Consider the following 10,959-nt stretch of genomic DNA (forward strand, 5'->3'; position numbering starts at 1 on the left):
TTGGCTCTAGAATTATAGGCAGAAAACGACATTAAGAAAATAGATGATATTTTAATTCAGTAATCAAATCCAAGGCTAATTCCTGAAAATTCCGGAAAGTTGAATTTAGCTAAGGTCACACAAATCTATGAAATACATGAACCAGGAGCCAAACCTAATTCAAAAAACTCATGTTTCCAAACATATCATAGTTTGGAAGTGTTATCAGGTCACAGAGTGCCAAACAAACAACCTTTGAGCAGTAAGAAAGACAGAATGATGTGACAACATTTACAGTTTCTGCAGCAATTATAAATGCTCAATAAATATTTACTCAATTAACATAGTGAGACCACTCAAAGATGCAGGCAGGCGCCAGATTCTCAAGCCTACAGTGTTCAAGAAATAAACCATCCAGGTGTACAAGTTGTTTCCAACAGGCTGAACCTACAAGGTAATAAAAGGCAAGGAGGGTTTCTGGCAAGACTTAAGACAAATCAAGGATTATAAATCTATATAGTTTTATTAAAACAAAAACTGACAGTGTTGTATGAAGTTTACATTTAAACAAAGTTTTCACAGAAATCTAACACATGCCTAAAAGGATTTTACAATGAAGGTCTAGATGTAGGTCTGGATGATGTCAAGAACTGACGGATTTCATGAGTCAAGACAGCATTTTGGGTATTAATTCTTGGGATAAAAAAAAGAATTTTTGTTTTGTGTCTTAAAGTGAACCACTGCCCCAGTATGAAAGTGAAAGTTTAATCTTCTCCTGAGACCAGGGCTTTTGAAATAATCCAACTCTTGAAGTGATTCAATGAACTTGTGCTGTCAGTGACTGAACCCTGCCACCAATGGTTTCAGAGTTCAAAGTTCAAAAAACAGAGAGGCTCCAAGAGTTTCTCCATCCTAAAAACATGGGCCCCCTCTCTTTACTCTCACACCTCCTATATATACCATCCCCTTCTCCTCCCCCCAAATACCTCAGCCAGGAGCTTGGATGGACAAGCTAATATCTATAGCTTCATAATTAGGAGAGAAAGGGTCTTGTCAATTTCAAGAATTAGCACCTCTAAGACAGAATGATCTGCCTATATATATGCTCCAATAAAAGACTTTCCCTTCTCAACTAATTTCCATCCCCCTACCCCCTGCCCCAAATGGCAACTTTGGTAACTTATCAACTGGCTTAGTCCTTTGTTGGGAAAAGAATTAATCTCCGGCAGGGAACACCTTGGCCTGTAAGTCTCAGGCATTCACAGCTTTTAAACAGTCTCTCAGAGTCCTCAATTAGATTGCCAATTACATTTTCTTAAAAGAAAATATTCTGGACACAAAACCAAATCATTAGTTGTTTCTTCTTTTCATTGTTTCACCATTTCCCCAACCAGGCCCCAAATTTTAATAAAAACAATCCTACTCATCTTCCTTCCTACCCCATCCCTCCCACCCCCAAATAATACAGCAGTAATAGCCAAAAACTACACACATGCTACGCTGTAAAAATGCAGTTAACACTATTGGGAAGAAGGCTGTGGGTTGTGGAGATGCGCTTTGAAGATCTACAGTATCTTTTTGCTCTCACACATACCCATTCTGCAAGTTTTGTCCTTCATAGAAGGCCCTTCGCTTTTCTCAGCAAAGTGCAGAATGAATTGCCTTGAAACACTTACCCTCCTTCCCCTCCACATGGATGGGTGTGCAAACTATACAGCATGGAACGGCTTTAAAGCACTTGGGCTGCTGTAGGGCACAGAAACTATACTGGCTCTTCAAAGGACATCTTCTCAAGCCACTTCTATGGTATCAAGACAAGTAGAACTCCCTCCCCTCCCCACTTGGAACCCACAGTCAGATGTGACAGGGGCTGATACTCAGGAGAGTTAATTCTTGTCATCTTTTTTGTCATCATCCTCTGAGGGATAGGAATGCCACGTCAGCCTTTCCTCATAGAAGGATATGACAACCTGGGGGCACTTGACATTGGCTTCCTTGGCTGGGACCAGGTCAGCCTCATCAGAGTTTTTCCTGCAGAATAAAGCACAGAGAGACTTTGAGACCAGGTGTTAGTGGTCTCCCAACTTGGGTAAGAAGCATAAGCTAGGGAAGGGTGTTAATATGGCCAAAGCAGCATTTACTGACAGCTTTTGGTTAAGTGACATTCTTGTAGATATTCTGTTGAAAATCCCCTTTGAGTATCTTTGTCAAAAGGTAAGTGATCTAACTCAATCTATCACATCTGAACCTCTGGGAAAGGCCAGAAAAAGCACGACTCTCTGAGGGAAGAAGAAGAGAGACTACCACATTCTTCCAAAAGCCACATGCCAGCTGCTGGGGTCCCATGGAGAGATCTTGGCTTTGTAATAGGATTTCATACTATGCTGTATAACACTGAATACCAATCTCACATTGGCCAGAGCCAATGCAGGTGAATACTTTCTTGCGAACTCATACCGTTTAACATTACCAAATGCCATGCTCACAGATATGCCAGAACTCCCAGGTGCTTTGAAATGGTTCTTCAACATTGAGAGGTAGAAAATGACTGGACTATAATGTAATTCTCTATATCAGTGATGGCGAACCTTTTGAGTTCGGCGTGTCAGCATTTTGAAAAACCCTAACTTAACTCTGGTGCCGTGTCACATATAGAAATTTTTTGATATTTGCAACCACAGTAAAACAAAGATTTATATTTTTGATATTTATTTTATATATTTAAATGCCATTTAACAAAGAAAAATCAACCAAAAAAATGAGTTTGTGTGTAATCTCTGACACGTGTGTCATAGGTTCGCCATCACTGCTCTATATTCTTCTGAATATTAAAATGTTCTCAAAATGTAAAAAATCACATCTATTCCAAGGGACAAAGGAGTACACTTTATCTTTAGGTCATTGGGAATGTCTCAGATGGAAGTTGTAGTATAGGGCAGGCAGTAGATATCTATATATAAAAGGCTAATATGTAATATGCTAAGTGTCCCTCTGACTGTTTGACCATTCGACCAGTCGCTATGACCTGCACTGACCACCAGGGGGTAGACGCTCAGACTGGTAGGTTAGCTTGTTGCTGAGGTCCAGCTGATAGGGACTGGGCTAGACGGGCCGGACATGCCCTGGAGCCTTCCCGAAGTCCCTCTCCAGCCCCGATCGTGCACTGATGGGGACCCTCGGCCTGGCCTGCGCCCTCTTGCAATCCAGGACCCCTTGGGGGATGTCGGAGAGGCGGTTTCAGCCCAATCCCCGTAGGCCAGCCTGAGGGACCCCGGGCATCTAGTATGATAGAATCTCTGATGAGGCACCACTCAAAAGTTCCAGAAACCCAGCAACAGGGTAAACCAAAGCTCCACAGCTCCACAGTATCAGGGACGAAGCTGGTAAGGTATGTTTCTGAATAACGGATTCAAAAAAATGGGAGAGAAAGGAGTATAACAGTATCAGAACCTGAAGCAGGCTGCCCCTTGTTCAACAATGTCCTCAGAAGTAAGTTCAATCATTTCACTGCATAGGAATATTTGCTATTTTTGGAAATGGACAAATATCTCCACCCCCCAGGAAAATAACTTCAAAATGAACTTGGTTTTATAATCAAAATCAATCTTTAACATAAAGGGTTATATTCAGCTATAATCTTTACACACAGCAGTGAGTCAACCAAAGGAGTGTAATCTTAAGGAACACGAAGATACTACTCTAACTCAGGTGAAATGCAGACAGAGAAAGTGTACTCTAGCTGGACTGAGTAACTCCTGGAATCAGTTCTTTCCCTCCAAATGCAGCACCTTAAAAACAAACAAAAACCCCTACCCCTCACACATAAAAACCAAAAAAAAAAAAAACAAACCCTCTTCTTTTATGGGCTAGCAATAAATCAGCTAAAAGAAGGTCAGATTCAGTAAACACCCAAGGAATGCATAGGAAGAAAACAGGTTTAGCTAGCTGTTACACAGGCTTCCTATGGTGTTAAACTTAGACCTCTCTGGCCACCTTCTAGAGAAGAGCTAGTACAAATGTGAGTTTCAGAGAAGGTTCTAGACTGGCCAAAGGACAAAGCACCTATAATGTTGTCTTCATAGGCAAAGGCTTAGAATTATTCACTCCTAATATATATTTTAAAAACAATGACTGAGATCCACTTGAGGGGAAAAAAGCACAAGCATTTTCAATTTTTTTAAAAAAGGGAGGCCTTCCTTTTGGACAGAGTAGGGAAATTATCCAAAATTTGGGGTTACAACTGTTTCCATTAAGCTGTTTCATAGAGTATTGCTATCATTGGTGTTTATACTTAATGGAGAAAAATGTAGGCATGCTCTATGCTCAGTATATGACCCCTGCTGGCTGATCTTGGAACTGTAGAATCTGTACAAATTGGAAAGAATCTAACAATTAAGGACAAAGAAAAGCTACAGAAATTCTTTCCTAAGTCAGAGAAGTTAACAGAATTTCTGAGCCTGGGGCCAGCCTAATCTTTATTAAGGAGGTGGTAGAAGGGGAGGATGGTTCAATCACATTTCATATTTTTTCCTTTCACTTAGGAAAGTGAAATGTGATTCCTCCCCATACCCTCTCCACTCTAGATTTTCTCCCACCTCCTAAAAAAATGGCCAAAAATCTGAAAATCCTAAGGGCCCCTACCTGTAAATCATGAGTCCAGGTTGACAGTCAGGCCGAGGGTCACTATCGAAGGACTATGCCATCTTAAAGATTTCACACCTGGGTGACTGGAATTTCGAAGGTCCAGCTCTTTTCTCTGGCATGGAACAAATGGGAGGGAAAAAAAACACACACAGAGCCACTGGCAGACTCACCATTTCATCAGGAACATGAGTTCTCCACTGGAGTCTGTAGCTCCAATAATCCGTTCAGGCTCCAAACCCCGGGCAAAGCCTCGAGGCTTTTCTGGCTGCAAAAACCAGAGGGATTGAACAATTTTAAGTACGTGGGGCTGCTATCCAGACTGGAGTTACTCCTGTTTCTCTAATTCATGTACACAAACTCTTTTGTCAATATTTCACCAATACCATGGTTCCAATCCTTTTAGAATTGTTCTGATTATCCCATCAAGCTCTGAAATGCTTGAGATTTCCCCACGTGTAAAAAGGGACATAGAACTCAAAGCAAAAAAAATGTTAACAAAGGCTTCATCACCCTCAAAAAACAACTTATTTGCCCAACCAGCGTGGCTCAGTGGTTGAGTGTTGACCTATGAACCAGGAGGTCACAGTTCAACTCCCGGTCAGGGCACATGCCTGGGTTGTGGGCTCGATCCCAGGTGTGGGGCGTGCAGGAGGCAGCCAATCAATGATTCTCTCTCATTATTGATGTTTCTCTCTCTCTCTCTCCCCACCTCTCTGAAACCAATAATACACACACACTAGAGGCTGCCCAATACACGAAATTCATGCAAGAGTAGGCCTTCCTTCCGCCAGCTGCCAGCTTCCGTCCGGCACCCGGGACCCAGGCTTCCCTCACAGAGGAAGGCCCTGCCCACTCGCCACAGCCCACTGGTTGGTGGCCTGAGCCTCCCTCTGCGAGGCAATCATGGGGCGATGATCGTCCTGGTGCTAGTGGGTGTCATAGTGTGGTCGTCCAGAAGGTCATTCGGTCTAATTAGCATATTATCCTTTTATTATTTTATATATACATATACATATATATATATGTATATATATATATATGTATATGTATATATAAAACAGACAACTTACTTTAAGGTACTGAGAATGGATTAAAATAGCTACCTTGAACCTATAATGATTAAAACATTGACCGAACCCTGGCTGGTGTGGCCCAGTTGGTTGGGCATTGTCCCACATACTAGAAAGTTGCTGGTTTGATTCCTGGTCAAGGGCATATGCCCAGGTTGTGGGCTCAATCTCTGGTAGGGGGAGTGCAGGAGGCAGCTGATCAATGTTGTGCTCTCACATCAATGTTTCTATCTCTTTCTTCTCCTTCTCCCTTCCTCTCTCTAAAAATCAATAAACCATTTTTTAAAAAACAAAATAACCTGGCTGGTGTGGCTCAGTGGTTGAGTGTCGACCTATGAACCAGGAGGTCAAGGTTCGATTCCTGGTCAGGGCACATGCCTGGATTGCAGGCTCAATCCCCAGTGTGGGGCACGCAGGAGGCAGTCAATCAATGATTCTCATGGTTGATGTTTCTATCTCTCCCTTTCTCTCTGAAGTCAATAAAAATATATTAAAAAACAAAAAAACAAAACACTGAATGCTACTGACTTACAGGAATGAATTGTTCCTGAACTTTCACATAAAATAAAAGTAGATTATGTGGCTGGCTTTATGAAAGTAATAAGCCCTCAAATACTCTGTAAGCATTAGCCTAAGATTCCAAAAGGACTGAGAGATGGCTGCTCATATTTAAGAAGCAGCAGAACAAAAGTACTGAAATTAGCTGGCTTTCAGCTTCGTTGACAGCAGTAAGAATTCTGGCTAGTAACAATGCTTATTCCTACCCTTACCTCTTCTTTCTTCTTCTTTGGTTTGCTCTCCTCTCCCTTATCTTCAGAATCAGAGTCAGCTTTGCGCTTGCCTCCTTCTGATTTATCTGTCTCATGTGCTGTTTTCTGCGACTGTAAAAACTCAGCAATGAGGTCGGGGCAATCCAAGTTCTCTTCTGGCTCCCACGTGTTGTCCTCACTGAAATCAGAGCACACAGTGAGTCACTTTCCACTTAAAGTTAGCATACTCATAAAAAGGAGAAAGAAGCACAGGAGGACAAGAGCCATGTGTCCTTGGCAAAGAGGAGTTAACAGTGAGTAACTAGATTTTGCCCAAGATCAAGAACTGAGCAAAGTTAAAATTACTTGGGGTCAAGGATGGGGGGAGGGGGGGTTGCTTTTTAGTGCAAATTGAAAATTTAGAAACGCCTCTTTCAAAAAAATGTACTTTCTCTTGCAAATGTGTATAAGTCTAAAGCCACACACAAAATCGTTCCTCAGAAATCACTGTCTTGTATTATAGCACTTTATACATATAGACCATTTTCCTAGTTAGATTATAAGCCATGAAGGCCAGGCCTGAGTCACACTGCACCCGCTGAAACACCCTAGCCCTTGACATTACTAGACTCCTGAGAAATAGTTGATTAAATGAATGGATTCACCCAGGTCAGTGAAACGTACTCTGAGAACCCCTTCCACTTGAGGAGGTACTCCACTTTGCCCTTTACCACTCGACGGTCGAGAACTTTTTCCACCACATATTCCTCTTCCTCCTCTTCTAGCACCTCCTCCACTTTCTTCTTGTTTTGTTTTTTCCCCATAGTGCCCGCCAGTTTTCTGGTATAAAGGGTGACGCTGCTAAAATAAAGAAAATAAAAAGGATGTAAGGGCACACTCTTGTTGGTTATGTGAATATATGGATGCTAAGAAAACCAGGGACATCATAGATGACTTTAATAGTGTGTGTTGCTTACTTAAGTGCTATGACTATTCACCTTCAATACACAATGAAATTTGCTGATATACTCAGCTAGAAAGTTAGTTCATAAAATAGCTCCAACTAATCTCACAGCAAAACTTATTCTTGTATAGCTACATAAAATTTTTATACATATTCTAAGTTAAAAAGTTCCCAATACCCCTTTTACTATAAAGCATATCTAAAATATATTGAAAGAAAATCAATCCTAAAAAATAATGTATATACATCAAACATATACATATAACCCCCTGATCCATACTTTTTCTATTCTGTTTTCCATTTCATTATAGTACCGGGTTTGATTTTTTACTGTGGGAAATAGTTTGTCCTATTTATTAAATGTCTAGTTTAATTTTCCCTTTTGTATATGTATATAACCCATTCCTCCGCACTGTTAAAACACCCTCTCTTTTAAGTTCCCTCAAGATTCTTTATGCAGTCTTTTCTGAATGCCACCATTAATTTATACGTCACAAGTTTCTTGTTAACTTCTCATTGTATTTAGTTTATTTCTAAGGCTGAAAATTTTTGGAAAATGGGGGGGAGCTTAGTTATCACAGATAATAGAACCTGATTTTATTCCTAAAATACATCAACCTTTCTAAGGGGTTTTCCAGTGCTAAAATTCTAGTCCCCTATAAATCTATTTTCTTTTGTCCTTCATATAATTCTTTGACTCCTGGTAGGCTTAAAGCCTTATGGTTTACCAATTTGTGTCAGTAGGTGGCACCATAAGATACCAACACAACAGAACTGATCTACAGAACTGGACAAAATCTACAGATTGATGGATCAGTTGCCCAGAATGAGATACAATCAATCAAGAGTATGGCAGATGATCCAAACAATAAAGAAGTTACTACCATGTTTGAATTTAAGACAATGCCAATTTGGTTTGGTTAAATTGGTTGTAGAAATTTCAAAATACTTTAAAACTGGCCTGTACAGATAGAATGTATTTTAGAAATAGTCCATCTATAGACTATATGAAATATAACAAACTTTTCATAAAAGTCAAGATCATCATTATAGATCTTTTAAAAAAATAAATATATTTTTATTGATTTTAGAGAAGGGAGAGGGAGAGAGAGATAGAAACATCAATGATGAGAGAGAATCATTCATTGACTGGCGGCCTCCCACACATCCCCTACTGGGGATGGAGCCTGCAACCCAGGCATGTGCTCTTGACTGGTTATCGAACCTGGGACCCTTCAGTCTGCAGGCTGATGCTCTATCCACTGAGCCAAACCAGCTAGGGCCATCATGAATCTTATCTACAGACGCTTACTTAGGTTTACACTCAGATATTCCCATGTCGGCATCGTGAACAATGCTGACAATGAAAAATCAAACATTTGTATGGCTACTAGAAAATTCTAGACATTGCTGGATACTGGAGATTCAACAGAGTAAGAAATGGTCCCTGTCTTCCTGAAGCTTAAGGTCGAGTAAGAAAAACATGTAGACACTTCTCCCCACTAGGTATTTTGAACCTTTGCAGAGCATGCAAAACAATGTTTTCTGAGATGCTTTTAGTGTGTGTGGCCTAAGGCAACACCCAAGGTACCTTCCCCCTTCCGAACACAAATCTAAGAGTATCTTTTCAACACTCTTTCTCTCTATTTACATACTGAAGACTGACTTTTCTTGACTCCCAAAACCTCTATCGGTTACAGCAGCGGTTCTCAACCTGTGGGTCGCGACACCTTTGGGAGTCGAACGACCCTTTCACAGGGGTCGCCTAAGACCATCCGGAAACACATATATAATTACATATTGTTTTTGTGATTAATCACTATGCTTTAATTATGTTCAATTTGTAACAATGAAAATACATCCTGCATATCAGATATTTACATTACGATTCATAACAGTAGCAAAATTAGTTATGAAGTAGCAACGAAAATAATTTTATGGTTGGGGGTCACCACAACATGAGGAACTGTATTAAAGGGTCGCGGCATTAGGAAGGTTGAGAACCACTGCGTTAGAGAAAGTGCCAGGAGTCTTCCACAGACTTCATGTAACCTTTGGCTAACTCCTGGATAGCTTCATTGTGTCCAATTCAGAAGCTGTGCTTCTGAAGGGAGATGCTTTATTCAGGTTTCCAAATTCTGATTGCCATATGACAAATGTTATTTTATGAATAAAGAAAAATCCATTTTCCTTTTGGATAAATGCAGCAATGTTTTTTCCCAAGAACAAGTGCTACTCCTTGTCTGCTTATTTTCACTGTTGATTGAAGGGGTAGCAAGATTCATGGTCAGTCTTTGGTTAAAAAGAGCAGAGAAAAATAAACTGACAATCACTTTTAGATAACAACGGGCTAGATAACTCCCTACATTAATCTGGACTTCAAAACTGGAAGACATTCCCTTTCTCAATAGATGGAAGGGAAACAATGGGTTACAGATGATCCAAAAAACATAATTGTCCGCTAATAACCCTTCTAAGTAATTAAATTTAAGAAAGGAAGGTATTCTATTACTATGGCATCAAAATTCAGAGCTATTTAAGGCTCAATGTTATCTACATTAAATACCTACAATTGCCTTACAAAAAGAAACAGCATTTCACTTATGGTAATTCAAGGAAACTAGACTTAGGGTGGGGAGCACACAATTAAGTATACAGATGTCAATTTATAATCTATCATCTGAAAATTATAATGTTATTAACCAATGTTACCCCAATAAACTTACTTTGAAAAATAATAAAATGAGATCTATCCTTAAAAAAGAAAAATAAATGGCATTGAATACTGCCCATCTGATCCTGCTACTATGAACCAAAAGGGTCAGGTCAGCTTCAGGCTAATCTCTAGCTACTATAAGCCTCTCTTCCCTTTATCATTAGCATGGCCCCAGGGAGTACGAGTCACAGAATAGAATAAGAATAAAATCCTTAAGGTTAGGTAAAGAAAATTTCCTAAATGGGGAAATCTAAAGTAAGACCTCTTGATTTACATCTTTACTCAAATCATTGTCCTAAGAACAATTAATAAGAAGTAAAGAATGCAGAAAACAGACTCCCACTTTTCTCTTGAGCTTTCTTAACGGGCTCTTCCCAGCATCTACCTCCAGAGATTGGATTCTTTACATGGAAGATTCTCAGCCAGGCTTCCCAGCGTGTTATCCCCCTTATTTATAGGTAGTTCTCTAGGTTTCTGAATAAACTGTTTTCAAACTCAGTAGAATGCAACCCACTCCTATAGAATCTAGTACCTTCAGAAGAGCCAAGAGTCTCCTTAAATATGATAGGCAATTATTCTCTTACTAGAGGCCCGGTGCACAAAAATTTGGGGCCAATCAGGTGCTGCCCCCTGTCATGCACAGAGCAGGGCCCATCAGGGGGTTGGGGAGCTCCCCCCTGTCATGCACACATGCACAGACATCAGGGGGTTGAGGAGCTCCCCCCTGTCACGCACAGAGCAGGGCGGATCAGGGGGTTGGGGCGCCGCCACTGTCACACTCAGGGCAGGGCCAATGGGGAGGTTATGGCTCTACCCCATCACACACAGAGCAGGGCC

General features: G+C 40.6%; 1 protein-coding gene across 1 annotated transcript in view; it reads right to left on the minus strand.

Moving 5' to 3' along the window:
* Positions 1–31: 31 nt before the first annotated feature.
* CBX1 (chromobox homolog 1) overlaps positions 32–10,959 on the minus strand; it is an 18,555-nt gene continuing 7,627 nt past the window's right edge. Inside the window, exons 2-5 of the mRNA XM_005861943.2 lie at positions 7,127–7,303; positions 6,464–6,641; positions 4,794–4,888; positions 32–2,010 (exon numbers count right to left, since the gene is read on the minus strand). Coding sequence (XP_005862005.1) covers positions 1,866–2,010; positions 4,794–4,888; positions 6,464–6,641; positions 7,127–7,266 — 558 coding nt within the window. The 5' untranslated portion in view covers positions 7,267–7,303 and the 3' untranslated portion in view covers positions 32–1,865. The remainder of the gene's footprint in view (positions 2,011–4,793; positions 4,889–6,463; positions 6,642–7,126; positions 7,304–10,959) is intronic.

This window comes from Myotis brandtii, unplaced genomic scaffold (assembly GCF_000412655.1).
Source record: "Myotis brandtii unplaced genomic scaffold, ASM41265v1 scaffold157, whole genome shotgun sequence".
Taxonomy (NCBI): domain Eukaryota; kingdom Metazoa; phylum Chordata; class Mammalia; order Chiroptera; family Vespertilionidae; genus Myotis; species Myotis brandtii.